Below are 19,072 nucleotides of genomic sequence, written 5' to 3' on the forward strand. Positions count from 1 at the left end.
GGTGGAAGTGTCTCTGAGTTAGCCTGCAGTTAAAAGCTAATTGTATTATTAATATTGTTGAATCTGAATATTGCCTGAGTTAGTTGTCTGGGATGCTGCTAGGGAGAAAGGCTTTAAAAAATAATAATAATGCACATCACATTTTCCTAAAGTCTGAAATGATTTATTTAAATTCCTTACTTTGTGTAGCACACATTTAAAAGCACAGATAGTCAACATACTCTTACTTATGACTGAACAGCTTAGCCCTTGTTCCACTGCTTAGGGGACATTTACTGTTAATTGTTCTCGTTTGAAACAGCCATGACAGTTCACTGTCACTATCGAATAGGCTTCCTGCTGCAGTCCTTAATTCCAAATGTATCATAAATTCCCATCATACAGTTGCCTAGACATTTAGCAGCTTTAATTACATAGGAAATGATTAACGCAATCTCTGCTGCTTCTCAGGTGGCACGGCAAATAAAGCCTCTAGCTAGAACTTTAAATAAAAACCGCGAAAGTAGACCGGTAATTGCGAAGTGTAATAAGTAGCTCCTAAAACGTGCACTTCCCAAACACTCACAATCCCTCTTAAGAAAACTAAGACAGTTGTGCACCAAAGAACTAAACTGGCGCTTTTACGTCGGGATCAGGGAGGTCTCTGCTCTCTGTACCAGAGAAATTTACTTCCACTGGATTCAAATCTGTCGTCTTGTTATTTTTTGATGCTCTAACGGACACTTCCAACCACTTCATCCTGGCCCCAGTGCATATGTCGGCGAGCCTGCCCCCCCTCCCCAACGCACCGTTTCCTTTATTGTAAACAACAATGAAGTGCGGTTTGAAAAAAAACCCATCCGCCACCGGTGAACTGCAAGCCACCAATCATTTGTAGTCAGTACCCACAGCGGCTTTTGAATCCCCTCCTTCTCTTCCCACCTCTTCAAATTCATTGGCTGCCAGAGGAGTAGCGACAATGTTTAATGCACCATGCGGTGTCCGGAGTTCAGTCAGTGAGAGGAAGCGCTCCGTGGGCTTAGGGCTGTGCTGCGTGCGCGAAATAGTAAATAACGACTGTGCGTGCGTGCTGAAGGAAATCACACATTTTCTGACAGATATAGGGGAGACTTGTGCCGGAATGCGGCGTTGTTGTTGACCACCTCCTCAGCAGCTGTCTCTCTGTGTATCTGTGTGTATATATATATATATATGTGTGTGTGTGTGCATGTGTGTGTGCGTGGACTTTGACGGGGACGACGGGCAAGGACAAAAATGCCACTACGGGAATCAGTAACTCTGTGCTGTCTCGAACGGCGGAAAAAACACTGACTGCCTTTCACATATTCACTTTGGATCTACCTTACCACACATCTGGATTTTTCCCCTCCTTTCTTCTTCTTCTTCGTAGAGTATTTCTCAGTTTTCCTTCCTGAAGAACGGTGACTCACTGCAGGCAGAAGGCGAGCCGCTGCATCCTAATCAGACAGCGGAGAGGACTTCAGCTCATTGACATTACAGTCATACTTTTCTGGAGCACTTTTTTTTTTATTTCCACTGCGCTGCACTGTAGCCTGCGTGTGCATTGGAGGCTTGTGGCTTTCCCCCCTCTCTCCCTCTTCACAAAGAGGAGAAGGAGGATACGGGTGGCACCTACCGAAGTGGGCTAAGGAGACGAAACTCTCCCTAAACCCTGCTGGAACTGACTGTTTTTAATTTTTGTCTTTCTCCTTTTGTTGTTATTATCTTTTTTTCTTTTTTTGTACAGTTCTATCCTTGGACTATTTGCGCAGTTTCTTTTGGTAAGTTATATATTTGACATCATTTGACATCTCTTCTCTTATTTTTCCGCTGTCTGTTGCTCGTTTCCAAACCTTATCTCGCAACCATCCCCATGCATGCGGATGCAACAGCTTCTTCGTCTTCTTCCAAGGAGCGATGAATCTCTCTCACAGAAAGAGGGAGAAAGAGAGGCAGAGAGCACGAGTGGAGAGAATTACACGGCTGTGCTGAGATGTTGGCAGCTCATTTCTGAATTTTTATAAGGCTCATTTTAAATATCCGGATTATGCGGATTTGTTAATGCGTGTAAGAGGCTCATTTTATACACACTTATTCAAATAGCCACCACAATAGGCCGTGTTCAGTTGTACGCCTGCAGTGATACCACATTATTGAAGTTGCCCTATTGCAGTTTGAGTTCTCCTAATGTGTGAATGGGCCATTATCGCGCTCGGGTCAGGTAGTCCATTGTACATTAGAGATAGATTGAAAAAAATGCACTGAGGATGTGGTATTTATGGAGTAAATAAGCTACAAGGAGAATCATTATTTGCCCATATATTTTATGCTGCGTGGAGTGTCTTCCCAAGGTTAACTAATTGACAAGCTTCCTCCGTAAATGTGGAGATGAATTACACATGAGCTTTGTTTCATTTTTGGCTCAGAGGTGGATCTGATTTCTTACTGGCAGAATGGCCGGTGCGGCTCAGTGTCTTTTCATTTGAGTGGCTAATTGATTCATGTATATTATAACATCTATATCTTGTTTCTGTTTTCCTTCTTAGGTGGTTTTGAACACTTTGCAGTGACTATTCTGTTTGGAGACTGGATCCCGATTATTGCTCAGATGAGTCTGGATGCTCAGCTGAATATAAATTAGGTGCTCAGCGCCACCGATTGCTCGCAGAGGAAGAGAGCGACAGAGCAAAAACAATCCACAAAGACAAATGTCAAGGCCTCGCATGATGAACAGAACTCTTTATTTTGTCCTGGATAACAGAAATACCACATTTGAGCAAAATATCAACAGTTAAAAGGAGGGGCTAATCTCAACACAGATCATAGCAGCTTTTAACTGAGTGGAGATGTATCTTTCTATTTTCTTTTTCCTGCTCTTGTGGGCTCAAGCCCTGACATTGAAAAACTTGAATTACTCTGTCCCAGAGGAGCAGGGTCCGGGTACAGTGATTGGGAACATTGCCAAAGATGCCAGACTTGGAATTGAACAGACTGGGCAGGGAGGACAGGGTAAGAAAGCCAACTTCAGAGTGCTGGAGAACTCAGCCCCGCATCTCATCGACGTGGACCCACAAAGCGGATTGCTGTATACGAAACAGCGCATCGACAGGGAAACATTGTGTAAGAGAAACCCCAAGTGCCAGCTCTCAATGGAAGTGTTTGCCAACGACAAGGAGATATGCATGATCAAGATAGATATTCAGGACATCAATGACAACTCACCTATGTTTCCTTCGGATCAGATTGATATTGACATTTCTGAAAATGCAGTCCCAGGGACACGCTTTCCCCTGACCAGCGCGCATGACCCAGATGCAGGGGAAAACGGCCTGAAAACCTATCAAATAACACGCGATGACTACAATCTCTTTTCTTTGGAGGTAAAATCCCGTGGTGACGGGACTAAATTCCCAGAATTAGTTATTCAACGACCACTGGACCGGGAAGAAAGAAGCCATCACACCCTTATATTGTCAGCCACTGATGGGGGCGAATATCCTAGGTCAGGCACCATGCAGATAAATGTTAAAGTTATTGATTCCAATGATAACAGCCCTGTGTTTGATCAGCCCTCGTATGTTGTGGAAATTCCTGAAAATTCACCTCCTGGAAAAGTCTTGATTGATCTAAATGCCACCGATCCTGATGAGGGGAACAATGGACAAGTAGTCTATTCCTTTAGTGGCTATGCTCCAGAGAGAATCCGAGAGCTTTTCTCCATAGATTCAAGAACAGGAGTCATAAAGATTCAGGGTGAAATTGACTATGAAGAAAGCCCAGTTATTGAGATTGACATCCAGGCAAAGGATCTAGGTCCCAATCCAATCCCAGGCCATTGTAAAGTGACCGTTAAAGTGCTTGACAGGAATGATAACTGGCCATCTATAGGCTTTGTGTCTGTGAGACAGGGGGCCATCAGTGAGGCAGCTCCTCCAGGCACTGTCATTGCTCTGGTCCGTGTCACAGACAAGGACTCAGGCAGGAATGGGCAGCTTCAATGCAGAGTCCTAGGTAATGTACCTTTTAAACTCGAAGAGAACTATGACAACTTTTACACAGTGGTGACAGACAGACCCTTGGATAGGGAGATGCAGGACGAGTACAATGTCACCATTGTGGCCAAAGACAACGGCATACCTCCTCTGAACTCCACAAAATCCTTCACAGTAAAGATCCTGGATGAGAATGACAATACCCCTCGCTTTACCAAGTCAGTCTACCTTCTTCAGATTCCTGAGAACAATATACCTGGGGAATACCTGGGGTCAGTTCTGGCACATGACCCAGACCTTGGGCAAAATGGCACCGTGTACTACAGCATAATTAACTCCAATGTTAGTGGGGGTGATGTCAACACCTATGTTAATGTAAATGCTGCTAATGGAGCCATCTATGCTGTCCGATCTTTTAACTATGAGCAAATAAAATATTTTGACTTCAAGGTTCTGGCTAAGGATGCAGGATCTCCGCACTTGGAGAGCAATGCTACAGTGCGCATCAGTGTTCTGGATGTCAATGACAACATCCCTGTCATAGTTTTGCCGCTTCTTCAGAATGATACCGCTGAAATCCACGTGCCACGTAATGTTGGCGTTGGCTACATTGTCACCACAGTGAGGGCGGTAGACAATGACTACGGTGAAAGTGGGCGGCTTACCTATGAGATATCAGATGGCAATGAGGAACATCTCTTTGAGATTGATCCAGTGACCGGCGAGGTACGAACGGCCCACCCATTCTGGGACGACGTGAGCCCCATTGTTGAGCTGATCATTCGAGTATCGGACCACGGCAAGCCGACTCTGACCGCTGCCGCCAGGCTCATCATCAAGGCCTCCAATGGACGACCTCCTGATGGACTGCCGCACATGAAGGACAATCAGAACTGGGACATGTCTTTGCCTCTTATTGTAACTCTTAGCATCATATCTATCATGCTTTTGGCTGCCATGGTGACCATAGCTATCAAGTGCAAGCGGGAAAACAAGGAGATTCGCACTTACAATTGTCGCATTGCAGAGTACTCGCACCCGCAGCTGGGGAAAGGGAAGAAGAAGAAGATTAACAAGAACGACATCATGCTGGTGCAGAGCGAGGTGGAGGAGCGGGATGCCATGAATGTGATGAATGTGGTAAGCAGCCCTTCCTTGGCCACCTCTCCCATGTACTTTGACTACCAGACACGTCTGCCACTCAGCTCACCAAGGTCAGAGGTCATGTACCTCAAACCCACTGCCAATAACCTCAGCGTGCCCCAAGGCCACGTGGGATGCCACACCAGCTTCACAGGCCCAGTCACCAGCACCACAGACACACCTACTAACCGCATGTCCATCATACAGGTAAGAGAAATTGCACTCCTTCACTGTTGTGCCACCATTTTTACGTCACAGGACTCACAAAGGTCCCACTTCCTGTATCAGCCCCCCACCCCTTGTTTTATAAAATGAAAGAAAAAAAAAAAGACAAGGACAGGCAGAGAGGCCCAGAAGCACTGAGACAAAGACAAGAAAGGAAGGGGGGGTGAGCATTAGAAGGATTAAACAGTCATTCTGGTGCTCTCATAGAACAGAGCCAGTGACATCAACACAAATCGGTTGTGCTTGGAATATGTCACGGCAGGCTTTTGAAATCAGTTTTCGGTCGCTGTCATCTCATTGCTGTGGAGTCAAGAGCTTAGCGTGTGTTATAAGCAGGTATATATCCTATTTTGGACCATTGTCATAATTCCAAAGAAATGTTCTTGCTTTAATCCAAAAAATTACATCTAGATCAGTTTTGTTTAAATGATTTTTTCCTGAATATTTTCTAAATTTAAACATATACAGAGTGACAGCAACAGATGTCTTAGTGATAGTGAAGCTCCTCCAAGTAGTGACTGATGCTTTTTCTTTTTTTTCTTTTCTCCCTTTTCTTTTGGCGAGACATGAAATTCTATAGCTATATGAGGTTTATTCTAGTGGGTTTTAATTCCTAGAGATTAGGAGATTGTACCTATTTTCACAGCTACTTCATAAGTCTTTGAGCGTAGTACTGGGTGTATAAGCCTCTAATGTGATAACTTCTCTGTGTCTTTGGCCTTAAGCCCATTAAAAGTCTGTCGTGTCAGACAAGGATTAGAGCCTGCTTAAGACATTGGTATGTAATGCTGGGGATAATGGGCAGTCGTGGCACAGTTTACCCTTATTACGATATTTACCCGTTATTCTGGCCAAAGCGGCCGCCCACCCTGATTCTGGTTCTGTAAGTTTCTTCCTGCTAAAAGAACCTCCATCTTCTTCCCCACTCTCTCCAAGTGCTTGTTGGTTTTTCATCTGACAATGCTATGAGAGAACATATACCTCGAGAGAACATATGCTATGATTTGGCACGGAATTTTATATCATAGTCTTATACTGCTTGACACTGTTAGGGCATGACATTTTTGCCAGTTGCACTTTATTAATTTTTAGCTTTTTTCTTTTTTTCTTTTTTTTTCTGTTTTACATTTTTTGCTTCCCCACTGCTTTCAGTGGATGAGGACTTGATTGTGACGGTGATCAGATGTGACATATTCCCACCAGGGAGGAAGACCACTGTCTGTTGTTCTCACTCTCAGCCTCATCCCTGCTTCTATTATGAACCAGCTGCACAGGGCAAGGGTCAGCAAAAAGATCGTTAAGGCTTCCTAATCAGAGAGAGAGAATAATTGCTGGGCCTTTCTGCAGGCTGTTTCTCTGTTAATGTAGTGATGATGAATTGGACAACACAAGGCTGTCTCACACACAGACACACACACACACATACAGTTTGAGAGCTTCCTTTTCGCTCTTTATTCAGACTGTCAAAGGGGAAACTAGCAGGAAAGGCAACAACACATTCCTTGGTGTCTTGTTTACAGACGGTCCCCTTCGACGCATCAGGCGTTCAGGGTGCTCTGTTGTATTATTCAACAGAAACCTGTGTAGAGGGAGATGGCCTGAGGCATTAAGTTTCTTCAGAGGCTTTACAGAAGCGTATCTCATTCCTCCCTCCTCCCTACTCCATCCTCGCCTCTCCCTGCGCGTGGACAGTAAGTAACCTGAGTCGGCTAGCGTGGCTATGGGAAAAATGTCAGGAAACAAAGACAGAATTCCCCTTCTATCGATCCTAAGGCCTCTCAGCCCATCTGTCACTACAGTTGTCACAAAGGAGAGGCTATATGGGAAAAAAATAAATAAGGAGATGGATAAACTCGGTGAGCATATCGCATGGTCAATCACTTTCACAAGGGCACCTCAGTGCCGCTGTCTTCATCTGTACATACAGGTTTACCAAACTTGTTCCAAGTAGAGCCGCTGTAGTTGTCTTCAACTTCCAGTCTTTCTCCATACTCCGGCCTCTAATGATGTTTTATAGCAGTGAGCTGGCAGAAAGGCTAGGGTTGGTTTCTAGCTGGGAGAAGGGAATAATACGAACACATCAGCAGAGCTCTGCTGCCCTTATCATTGTCACCACAGTGCCAGATTCATTTGTAGAGAGAATTCCTGGAATAAGAAGATGGATGATAAGTAATGATGCCTAATTTTGCTTAAGGCGTTGAAGGGAATTACTTAGCGTAGAATCAAGGTTAAGACCAGTCTGCAGCAAATTGTCTCAGTGTTCGGGAAGAAGGAATTACTTTTCATCACTTCACACTTAAGTCCAATCTGTCACGAGCATGCTTTAGGCAGCCATGTGCACCTAGTATGCACGTTCCTCTTTTTTTTCCATTTCTTTTACTTTTGTGAACAGCTGACATCATCACTGTAACCAAACAGTTAAAGACACCTTGTGTCATGGTGTTCAAACGGCCCATATTTTATCATATTGATTCGTTTTGTTTCTAATTAGATTCACCACAAAACTCTAATTAAGCAGATTCTCGTCTTAGTGGGAGACCGTTCGCGTTAATAAGGTGCAAGTAATACAAAGGCAAAAAAAAAAGAAAGGAAAAGGGGGTGTCAGGAAGGCTATAAGAGCTGCCTTTAGGTGGCGGCATTCTGCCTTGTGTGGGGTGACGGGGAGGAACGGGGCTCCAGTCTCTGCTGACTTGACACTGTCACTTGTCATTTGCAAAGAAGACTCCCTGCTGCTCTAATGAGAAATGCCAGACATTCATACACATGAAATATAGCATTTTTTTTTTCTTGTGGATTTGCCAGGCGAGCAGCCGCACTTCTTTGAGTGACAATATCTGAATTTATGGAATTTTGGGATTGAGTTCACACACAGTAAAAAGATCCAAAATCCTATTCGGTGAATTAAATATTCCTGGAATAAAAACAAACGTCAAGTGTGGTGACTGTGATCATTTGAAAAGCGTACTTACTAAGAAGAAGAAACAAACAAAATAAAAAATCACTGTTTTCACCTGTTTAGACTGAGCACATACCTGCCAGCAATGTAGCCGGAGCAGATGTTGAAAATTGATGCTTCGAGGAATGGTCTTACTCTGCATAATTTAGGGAGATTGTGTGAGTGTGTGTGGATGTGTGTGGGTTTAACATCATTGTGTATTCCAGGCGTGTGATTTAAGCCTTTAGCTGGCAGGCTCCGTGACAGAGCCCCTACTCTTTTATGAGCGTGACAATCTTGTATTTGTCCGAACGTTGAAACGCCCTTCCTCCAAGAAACGCGCGCGCTCGTGCACCCAAACACACAGATGCACGTGTGAAGACTGTTTTTGAGGATTCCGCTGAAAAGTCTTATCAAAGCCTCCGCTGTGCATTGTATTGAAATTGCTCCCACACCTCAGTGGCCACTGAGGCAGTGAATAGAAAAGCACTCTTTATTTCATTTCTCTCCCTTCATCTTTAGATAACTACTTTCCTCCGGAGCTTTCTGTTGGAACAAGTTTGGTAAACCTGTACGCACTGAAACCTTGATCGACAGCATAGCAACTGGATGCGCAGGCAGTCATTTCAGGAATGGGAGACAGTTAAAAAAAAAACACAAAAAAAAAACTTTTTGCAATTTGTGTGCATTTGTCCCCCAGTTGATGCTCTGAGTCACTGGGCAAGATTAGTTTTATTTGAGCTTGCCAGTCCTTAAAAAATATCAGCTTACCTCAGGGTATATCTTCATATTTCCTCAAATAAACCTGCTGCTACTGTACATAACGCTACACACTAAAAATCTGAATTATTAATAAGCGCTTTTATTTTTTTCTTTATCTCCCCAAAGCTCATATGATAGATACCAGTAGAGCGTTGCCTGAGGGAAGTGCTGTAAATTAGGACATCTCTCTTAAGCCAAAACACAGAAACGCTTTTGTTTATTAGTTGCCATTATTGGCATTTTCATCTGTGGTGCTCGCAAAGGTGCGCACTTCAACAGCGTTGCTGTAGCAGCTCTTGTAATGCACAGAACAGCAGCTATGTTTGCATCCTCTTTCATTAATAAATCATTTAACAAATCAGAGGAAAGCGGAAGATGTCACGATAAGCATCGACGGTCTCTGGCTACGTATTTGTGGAAATGGGCGGAAGACGGTGGGCAAGAACGCCGGCCAAGATGGAAACAGAAGACGCAGACTCTCTGACAGAAGCAGAATTTGAGCGTTCGTTCGCTTCGTTGCTGTCCTTAGGGTGCGTTTCGTTTTCCCCTCTGCTTGTGGGGCTGTGACTCTTTTAGATTTTTAGAAAAGTTACCTGAAAGACTTTAGAAAAGTCTGGTGTGGTAGTAACGCACACATCTGTTGTCTTTGTCTTCCTCGCTCACTGTTAATGTTTTCTTTAGACACAGAAAACATCACACAGGCTCACAGGCATAAAACTTCCATTCGTGCAATTAACAGTTCATTGCAAATACAGATGCTACGAGTATCCGGTGAGTTTGCTTGAGATTTCACTGCAGCTGTAGAAGTCAATGTTTTATTTATTGCAAGTTTTCAAAAATCCAAGTAACCCTGCTGAATAATTGAAATGTTGGCCCCTGACTATATGCTCGCCGCTACACACACGCACTCCCTCTCTGTAACTTAAACTCAAGTCAAATCAAACTGTGGATCAAACTGAAACGGATATAGAAGAGACAAAAACAATGTGCTGTATGTAAAGAGTGCCATGTTTTGGTGTTATTTAGATGTCCTTTTAGCCAGCTGCCGTGCCTGTGCGCTGCGTAATTTCATTATTTTTAACAGACCCACCGGGGTGACAGTGCAAAGCAATGGAAGAATTGTATTCTCTTTTTTTTTTTGCAAGGGTAGAGAAAGAGACAGGATATGAAAACACAAGTTGAGCTCTGTGATAGCCAAATTGGCCGGACACATTAAACCAATTTGCTTGGTTCAGTAGGAAGCAGCCTATTGGAGATGACATGGGCATGATAATAAGACTGTGGCCTGTCAGTAGACATCCACTCCTTACTTATTGTGTGTTTGTGTGTGCCTCTATGTGTGTTTGTGTGTAATAGAGGTGGAGTGGATGAGCAGCACTCTTCTGCCTAATTCCCTGACACCAGAGCTTCATCTTATCATGTCATTCCATTGAGCAGCAAGTGCCGTTGATTAGCTTGGTTTACTTTTCATATGCGGGCTGGCGAGTCCTTTGCGACTTATTAATTACTCTGCTGTTCTGTAATTACAAGGCTGCTGAGACCATGAGCTGATGTTGGCTGCCGTTGTGTCTTATTTTCCTGACCACGCTGACACTGGCAGGTGCACGCCTACACCGTCGATGCTGTCACTTTACAACCAGTCTACTGTAAGGTGTTCTTTTTTATAGAGAATACCCTCCGACGTGTCATATTTCATAAAAGGAGGAGGAGAAAAAAAAGGAAGACGGACGATTGCGATAAATAAACATTTGTGCATGTCCCTAGTTACGTTGTTGCTGCTGGCATTGTGCTCAAACAAGTCAGGCACAAGGAGCCAACCAGGCATTAACAGAGCTCCCAAACAAACGAGAACACAACATAAAGCATAACCTTCACAGTGGAGGAATCCAGCATTCAGCTACCATGTGTCTACCTGTGTTTGTGGGGGGGTTTCTGTGCGTGCACACACATACCCTCAGAGCTACCACCAGCTGTGCTCTGAAGCACCAGTCTTGCTGGTTCCCTCAGATTGGAATGGGCTTCCCTGTAGTGGCCGCCTGCCCCCTGAAGACTCTTAGATCCCTCCTGGGGTCTTTAGACTTAACGTTTTAGGCAGCGGGGAGTCGCAGCCGCAGCAATAGATGGGTATAGATAAAAGTGACCACACAGTAATGCGCGCTAACATACACAAGCACACCGACGGCCGCGTGCTGCACACGGCGTGGCAATGCATTCTTTGAGCTGCCAGCAGCTGGGTCTCCTTGCTGTAAATCAAACACTTTCAAAGTCAAACAAAGTAGAACTCGCTCGCTCCGCTGTGTCTTGGCGCCGGTCCAACCGGAGAGAGCTTTTATTTCTGCCACATCTTCCTTCACCGTGCCCCCTAGGCATGTGCTGCAGAAACAACACGCAGCCGAAAGAATGAGTTATGCGAATCTGTTCTCACCTTCTATCTCATTAGTATTAGAGGAGTGATTTATCCCGCTCGCCTCTCTCCTTCTCTCTCACTCTCTCCCCATGTCCTTGCCTTTTACAGTTCAGCACTTCCACAGCTACATTAGTAATGAGATTAATTGATTGGAGGGATACACAATGAGTACCGTTTTATTTCCTCTAAATTCACCTAACTGCGTGTCAAAAACAGTCTGTTTCCAAACAACTTCTTTCCCTTTACGCAATCACTACTGATTGGGAGAGTACATTACACTCTTCCCAATCAGGAAATTACAATTTGCTGCAATATGAGGAGCATCTTTTTTTTGTTTTTTGTTTCCTCACTCTGCCAGTCTCTGTTTTTTGCGTGCACGTGCTGTGAATGTCTCTGCGAACGTCTGACGCTCTAATAAGAGCGATCCAGAGATCCCACTGCCTCTTCTGTTCCAGCTTATCTGTAGCGCAGTTTGAAATCTGACTCCCATGTCTAAAGCCCTGCGCGCGTCTGAAGGGAATTGACAGCCGCTGTGTTTTGCAGTGGCTGTTATGTGTTTGTGGCAACAGAGGCGAATGAGTCGGCGCTCTCAGATGTTATTGTCTAAACAAAAGGCCCTTTAAGTGGTGGGCACACAAGATTTGTTGTCAGACGTCGCCTCTGCCTGCTCTTCAGGGTAGCGACGGCGATGCAGAGTGCTAATGGTGTATTGAAAATGGGATATTTGGCCGGTCTCATCTTTTTCTATTGTACTACACAGATGTACTCAATTGGCCCCCCTCTCTGGGTTTATGTCTTAGAAAGAAATCTTTTTGGGGCCTTTAGCATACAGATCAATTGCTGGTTTGCTCCATTTCTTATTGATTTTTGCTCTGTTTGGTACTGAAATACTGCTTTTCATTATCTATCGCTCTGAGCATTGTTTAGTAAAAGAAGAACTCGCGCTCGCTCGCTCTTCCCTGGCTTTCCCGTGCTTTCTTTCTCTCCCCATTTTAGGGTTCCCTTTCTTTCTGCTCTTGTCATCTCTGATAAGCGTCGCGATTGCTCATGTTACTGACGACCCAAGCCAAATTCATAATGATGAGATTATCTTGTCAACAGTACAGGGTGTATATGTCTGGCGTATTGATCTGCGCACTGTCCTAATAAATGAAGTACCACGATGGAAGCGTTGGCTCAGTGATGACTCTGAACGCGTCTTGCTTTTTATACACTCTCAACGCTGCTGAGATGATGAATGGAACTTTGTCTCCTTTTCTCCTGTTTCCTCTCTTCTCCTTCTCCCTCTCCCCTCGTCTCTACTCCCTGGATTGATGGGGTAAAATGTCTCTCTTCACACACACACACAAGCACATACACACTGTCTAAAAATGCGTCCTCTTCTGAGGTCACGTTGACACGCTGAGTCGATGTACTCCCAGATGGAGAGACATGGATGCAGCCGTGGGAGAAACCAATCAGGTATTCTGCAAGGGAGGGTGAGAGCGGGGAGGAAACAAATTACCAGCGCTGGTGCCAGGGCCTGTGAGAGTGTGTGTGCGTGTGTGTGTGCGCGCTTGCCTCTGCGTGTGTCTTTAAATGACTGTGGTTTGAAGGGGAGTTCATCTATGCATTTGAAGAGAAGGTCAGCGGGGTTTAGCGCGCGAGATTATGTGCGATTGTTTCTTCTGTGGGCTCGTTGATTAATACTAAAGCTGCTCTGACAGATTCTTAATGCACCATAGACACACTTAAAAGAGAGCGAGAGAAACCAGCGTCCGGAACTTTGACAACGGAGCATTATCCTAAAGCCTTTCCTGTCAGCCTTTACCCAGGTGCACGGACAGTATCCTTTCTGTCTTCCATTCCTTCCTTGGCTAAGCTGCCTCACCCCCGCTGACCTGATACATGTACAGTAGATAGGTCACCTTGAAGTGAAACATAGTCCATCTGCAGCAGACAGGGAGAACCCAGGTGTGTGTATGTGCACTTGTGCATGTATTGATATTAGACATATGCACGCGTTCTGTGCCTTTTTTCTGTGTGTGTGTATTTATGTATCTGCGTCTGGCCTTGGTTTGGTGCTTTGGGGAAATATCTAAAATCCTTTCATCCACAGAATGGCTCTTCCTCCATCAATTCAAACGGAATAATTTGCTCTTTAATGATTTTGTTCACAAGCGCTCAGCTTCTGTCTTGTTAACCCACAAACAAGACCACAATTTGTGATGGCTTGTTTTAGCACTAAATTACAAAAAAAAGCTTTTTCTTTCTTTCTTTCTTTTTTTTTCCTAAATAAAAATAGAATACATGTTGGATAAGTACAAGATGAGAGGGTTTAATAATTAGTTGGAAAATGTGAACATAAGCTGAAGTCAAATACTAGCTTATTACAAATGACTCCAAAAGCTGAAGGATACAGACTTGGTGAGTTTATTTTATGAATGTCTTTTATGTATTCTTGAGTGTTTGCCCTACTCTGCAGATATTTCTAGTTACTTGTGTAAATCCCCATTATTTAATTATATTAAAGATATTAAAGAAGAATTCTTTTCTTCCCCATTTAGAATGAATTTTGCATAATAATTGCAGCAGTTCCTGACAATATTACCAAAATATTAGCTTGAGCCTCATTTTGACTGTGTGCCAGGTCTAGGTGATATGCCTAAAAAAACTGCTTTTGTCATTGTCGTATGAAACATGCGGGTGTGGGTGGGGCTATCCTGGGGCAGTTTACAGTTTCAATGTGGTCACTTTAAACATAAACACATGGAGATGGTAACTTACGTAGCCTTTGTCTCTGGCTGTTGCTATTTGCTAACTATTTCTCGCTATAGCAAACAGACTGTTTGCTTAACTTAGCTTAACAACTGTGCTTGGCTGGACTGGCTCTGTGCATCCCTTTCAATGTTATCACCCCTTTAATAGTTATTATCAGTAATCATACACTCACCAGCAAACTTTTTAGGCACATTTTGGTAGTACCGGGTTGGGGACAATTTTGCCTTCAGGCCTGCCTTAAATTCGTTATGGCACAGATTCAAAAAAGTGCTAGAAGCACACCTCAGAGAGATTTCTGTTCATATTGACGTGCTGCAGATTTGTCAGCTGCACATCCATGATATCAATCTCCTGTTCCACCACATCCCAAAGGCGCTCTATTGGATTGGGATCTGATGACTATGGAGGCAATTTGAGTGCAGTGAACTCATTGTCATGTTCAGGAAACCAGTTTGAGATGATTTGAGCTTTGTGATATTTTGTGTTATGCTGTTTGAAGGATCCATCTGAAGACTGGTCCACTGTGGTTATAGTGGGATGGACTAAACCACCAACAATGCTCATTTGGTACTAAGGGACCCAAAGTGTAGCAAAAAAACCAAAAACAAAACAATCCCTGCAAACATTGCATAACCAACACCAATCTGAACAGCTGCAGGTTAGATCCATGCTTTCATGCTCTTTACACCAAATCCACCCGTCTGTTGTCTAATTTTGGTGAGCTGGTGTGGTCTTCTGCTGCCGAGACTCCTTTGCTTCAAGTTTCAACATGTTGTGTTTTCAGAGATGCTTTTCTGCACATCTTGGTTATATCAAGTGGATTTTGGAGTTAATGTTGCCTTCCTATCACCTCCAAGCAGCCTGGCTATTCTCCTCTGATCTCTGGCATCAACAAGGCGTTTTCACCCAGAGAACAGTCGCTCACAGGATATTTTCTCTTTTCACAACCTTTTTCTTCAAAGCCAAGAGATGGTGGTGTGGAGAAAGTCTCAGTAGATCAGCAGTTTCTGAGATACTCAGACCAGCCATATCCAGAATTGCTTAAATCACCTTTCTTCCCCATTCTGATGCTCAAGACCAGGCTGCAGGCCTAAATGCACTGAATTGCCGTGATTGGTTGATTCGATAGCTGAACATTCAAGTCTTGTTGTCACCATAAAGTTCATATTTAGTGAACAGACATTAGGGGGCTGTCAGTCTTCTGAACCAAAACAAGCAAGCATATTTATCAAGCTGTCAGACTTTTTACTTCAAATTGAAAAGTGCTTAGTGCTCAAATACTATATTCCTGCTCTTTCCTACACTTAGATATGAACAGTGTGTTAGCTCTGCTTTAGATTTTCGGGCTGACTTGGCGTTGGAATAATGAGTTAAGGAAGGTCAAAGCTGACTCATGACTTCAGTTAACTGCAGAGCTTTTGTAACTATTGATGAGCAAGTACTGAATGATTAGTATCTAGTGCATCAAGATCATCATACACTACACACTTTTTCTTTTTTTCATGCTTTCCCCTCAGTTTCAAAGGTGTATAAATAATGTAGCTTTAGCTAAAGTCCTCTATCTCCCAATCCTCATTCGCTTTTCTTTTACCCCAAGTTCACATATTTTCTTTTATCAATAATACTAAGACTGGTCCCAGCTGTAAGCTTCCCAGACCAGCTGGTTAGTCTACATAAAATGTCTCAAGCATTGAGGGAAAACAACACTGCTATTTTAGAAAGCTGGCAAACTGCTGTGTTAAGGGTTTTTGTGTGTTGGAATAAATATGTATGCCAAAAGCCACATTTATCATTTACTCCTGAGGCTAAACTGCCACAGATGTGGATTGTGTTGATAGAAGAACAAACATGCCGTGTTGTGATGCCCCTCCTCTTCAGAAAAGTTTTCTGCGAGCTGGCTGCAGAGATGGCAGCTAAGACTGGGCCGTATCATACCGTTCGCGGTAATACCGGTATAATGTTGGGCAACGATAAGAACATGAAATATCGCGATAGAATATGGGTAAAACGCGCATGCGCAGTGCCTTTGTTTTCATACGCACATGGCGAAAAAGGCATGGTGGCGACGGAGAATGACAAGGGCGAAAGCGGATCGTTGAATGAAACGGATGAACCAGAATTGGTTTGTAAAAATGCTGCAACTTCAGTGGTGTGGAACTGGTTTAGCTTTCGTCCATCAGATACACAACAGAGCGCTATTTTTGGTAGAGCATGCTGGCGGGCCATCATTATTACTGTGTTTTTTGGAAAATACGGCACACTTAAAATCAATCATTTGATTTTTCTGAAAATCGACAGTGCCCCTTATAGTCCCGCGTGCCTTATGTATGAATTCTGGTTGTGTTTACTGACCTCGAAATGATTTTATGTGGTACACGGCGCTCAAAAATCTGTCAAATGTTTTAGTACGACTTTGCTCAGCTACAAACCCGCACCGCTTGATGGATTGATGGAGCATTACGGCTATCGTAGGCAGGAGCCTCGCGGAGCGATACGTACGGTGCTTCAACATAATATTACCGTATTGTGTATATAACGTCTTTTTAAGTTTTGTGGATATTATACTTGGTTATGCTGAGGATATGTTGGCCAATTTCCACTGGAAATGCCTTTTGGTTAAACTGTCAGCAAGAAGGAATTTGCATTTGTAGTGTTACATTTTTATAAAAATTTAATGCAAAAAACAGCTGCTTGTTTAAGTGAAAATACATTGATGGGTTTTTTTGCACTAATAAAATTGTGGAGTTGCAAAGTATTTTGTCTAGTGTCAATTATCGTCAGTTATATCGTTATCGCAAATTTTCAAATCTATATCGTGATGAATATTTTTGTCATATCGCCCTGCTCTAAACGGCAGTGCTGGTAGGAACTCCATCCATACAGTAATACTGCAGAAGATGACTGCAAATTTAACAAGGCCTTTAATTTTTGAGTAAGATTAGAACAAGGCGTACTTTTTGGAAAATAGAGATATGGTCACAACATGTTCCAGTCTGCCTCTTTTTTTTTTAAGGAGGCTGTAATTTAGGGCAATTTTATTTAATTTGCAGGTCCTATATAATTATTTTTGGCTTGGTATTTGAGTGTCAACTACCGAACAGGCTGCCTCATTATACTGCTCTGCACATAACTGCGACTGCACTTCATTATTCTGGCTCCAGAATAGTATATGAATATACACTCGTCTCAGTCACCACTTCATTCACATACGTTCACTGCACACTTTATTAGGGGAACCTGTTGAGCTGCTCGTTAATGCAAATATCTAATCAGCCAATCCCATTATAGCAACTGAGCATCAGAATGGGGAAGAAAGGTGATTTAAGAGACTCCGAACCTGCCTGGTATTAACAGGTGTGCTGGTCTGAGTATTTCACAAACTGCTGATCTACTGGGATTTTCCTGCACAGCCATTTCTAGGTTTTATAGAGGATGGTTTAAAAAATGATAAAATATTACAGAGCTGATACAAATGCAGCATTAACTCAAATAACCACTCAATACAACCATGGTGTGCAGAAGAGCATCTCGATACAGAAGACCGCACTTAGTGCCACTCATGTCAGCTAAGGCCGGGAAAACTGAGGCTACAGGTCATAGTGGCTCGCCAAAAACGTCCTATTATTTTATCTTTTCCACGGCAAAATACAGTAAAGACTATAAAAACTGAGATGAGAAAACAATTTAATCTCAAACCTCCTCCAGCCTACCCTTAGAACACCAGAACAAGGATATAAACATACTTAGAAATGACTGATATGTTTTCTCAGTAATATATAAAAATAAGCAGTCATTTTATCTAACACATCGAGTACACTAATAACTTTGGGGTTATGTGTTAATAAGCTGCCATACTTTTAACAAAGGATATGAAGGGTTGCTAGGTAGCATAGCATAGAATTTCCCAACAGATCCTCTAATGGTGTATCTGATCTTTTGAAAGAGCTTTTGAAATGACACATTATTTATCTGATCAGATGAATGAACTATTGTTGGTGCTGAGTCTCAGTTTCTGCAGTTTTCTGCATTTGGATGGCACGTTTTAGAATTTGGTGTCAGCTCAATCACTCTGTGCACCCATCTTCTTATGGACTCACATCAGGCAATGACGGCAACTAAATCAGGAGGAATCGTGGCAGTTCAGAAGAAAAAATTGGGTATATCCCAGTATGAGCAAGATGTGCCTAATTCCTAAGTGTTTATGATATGATATGATATGATATGATAAAGCAATTAAATAAACATGTTGAAAATTGGTGAGTTTGGTTTTGAAATGAGATCACTAAAGGCACACTTACTGGCTAATAAATATATTCCTTCACTGGATCCACACACACACACACACACACATTTTCCCACGGTGGGACATTTATACTGACTTAGATTCTTTTTTGGCAGACCTACCCTACTCGCCTAATCATAACTTCTGTGGCCCTTTGAGACACAGTGTGCCAGCAACACCACTGAGCTCTGAAACCAATAATTTTAAATGGCTTAAGCTACACCTCAACAGTTTGTTGCTGTGTTGACCAAAGCACACTTGCAGTAAGCGCTGTCATGAGTTTGTGGACTCACAGTGGTCAAAGCTCAAATTGCTTGAACTTTGACCTCTGTTCATGGTATCCAATACTTCAGGGCCATTTAAAACAATAGAAAAAATGGAGTAAAGGCTGATATGAAATCCTTCAGTCATGAGTTTGTGTTCATATCAAAACACTGGCAGGAAAATCCAAGTTTCAGTCCATGTGGGCATATCAAGCAAACGCAATCTATTGGCTAGTAACAGCTTGGATTTATTATATAGTTTATAATACAATGATCTACCTATATAGGTCTGAGTTTCTCAAC

The 19,072-nt window shown here is 43.0% G+C and overlaps 1 protein-coding gene across 2 annotated transcripts in view; it reads left to right on the plus strand.

Moving 5' to 3' along the window:
• Positions 1-974: 974 nt before the first annotated feature.
• pcdh17 (protocadherin 17) overlaps positions 975-19,072 on the plus strand; it is a 65,017-nt gene continuing 46,919 nt past the window's right edge. Inside the window, exons 1-2 of one of the 2 annotated variants that reach the window (XM_040010893.1) lie at positions 975-1,781; positions 2,547-5,342. In XM_040010893.1, the coding sequence (XP_039866827.1) occupies positions 2,847-5,342 (2,496 nt within the window). In that variant the 5' untranslated portion in view covers positions 975-1,781; positions 2,547-2,846. The remainder of the gene's footprint in view (positions 1,782-2,546; positions 5,343-19,072) is intronic. The other variant, XM_040010894.1, reaches the window with a different exon arrangement.

This window comes from Simochromis diagramma, unplaced genomic scaffold, assembly GCF_900408965.1.
Source record: "Simochromis diagramma unplaced genomic scaffold, fSimDia1.1 OVJJ01000603.1, whole genome shotgun sequence".
In the NCBI taxonomy this organism is placed as follows: domain Eukaryota; kingdom Metazoa; phylum Chordata; class Actinopteri; order Cichliformes; family Cichlidae; genus Simochromis; species Simochromis diagramma.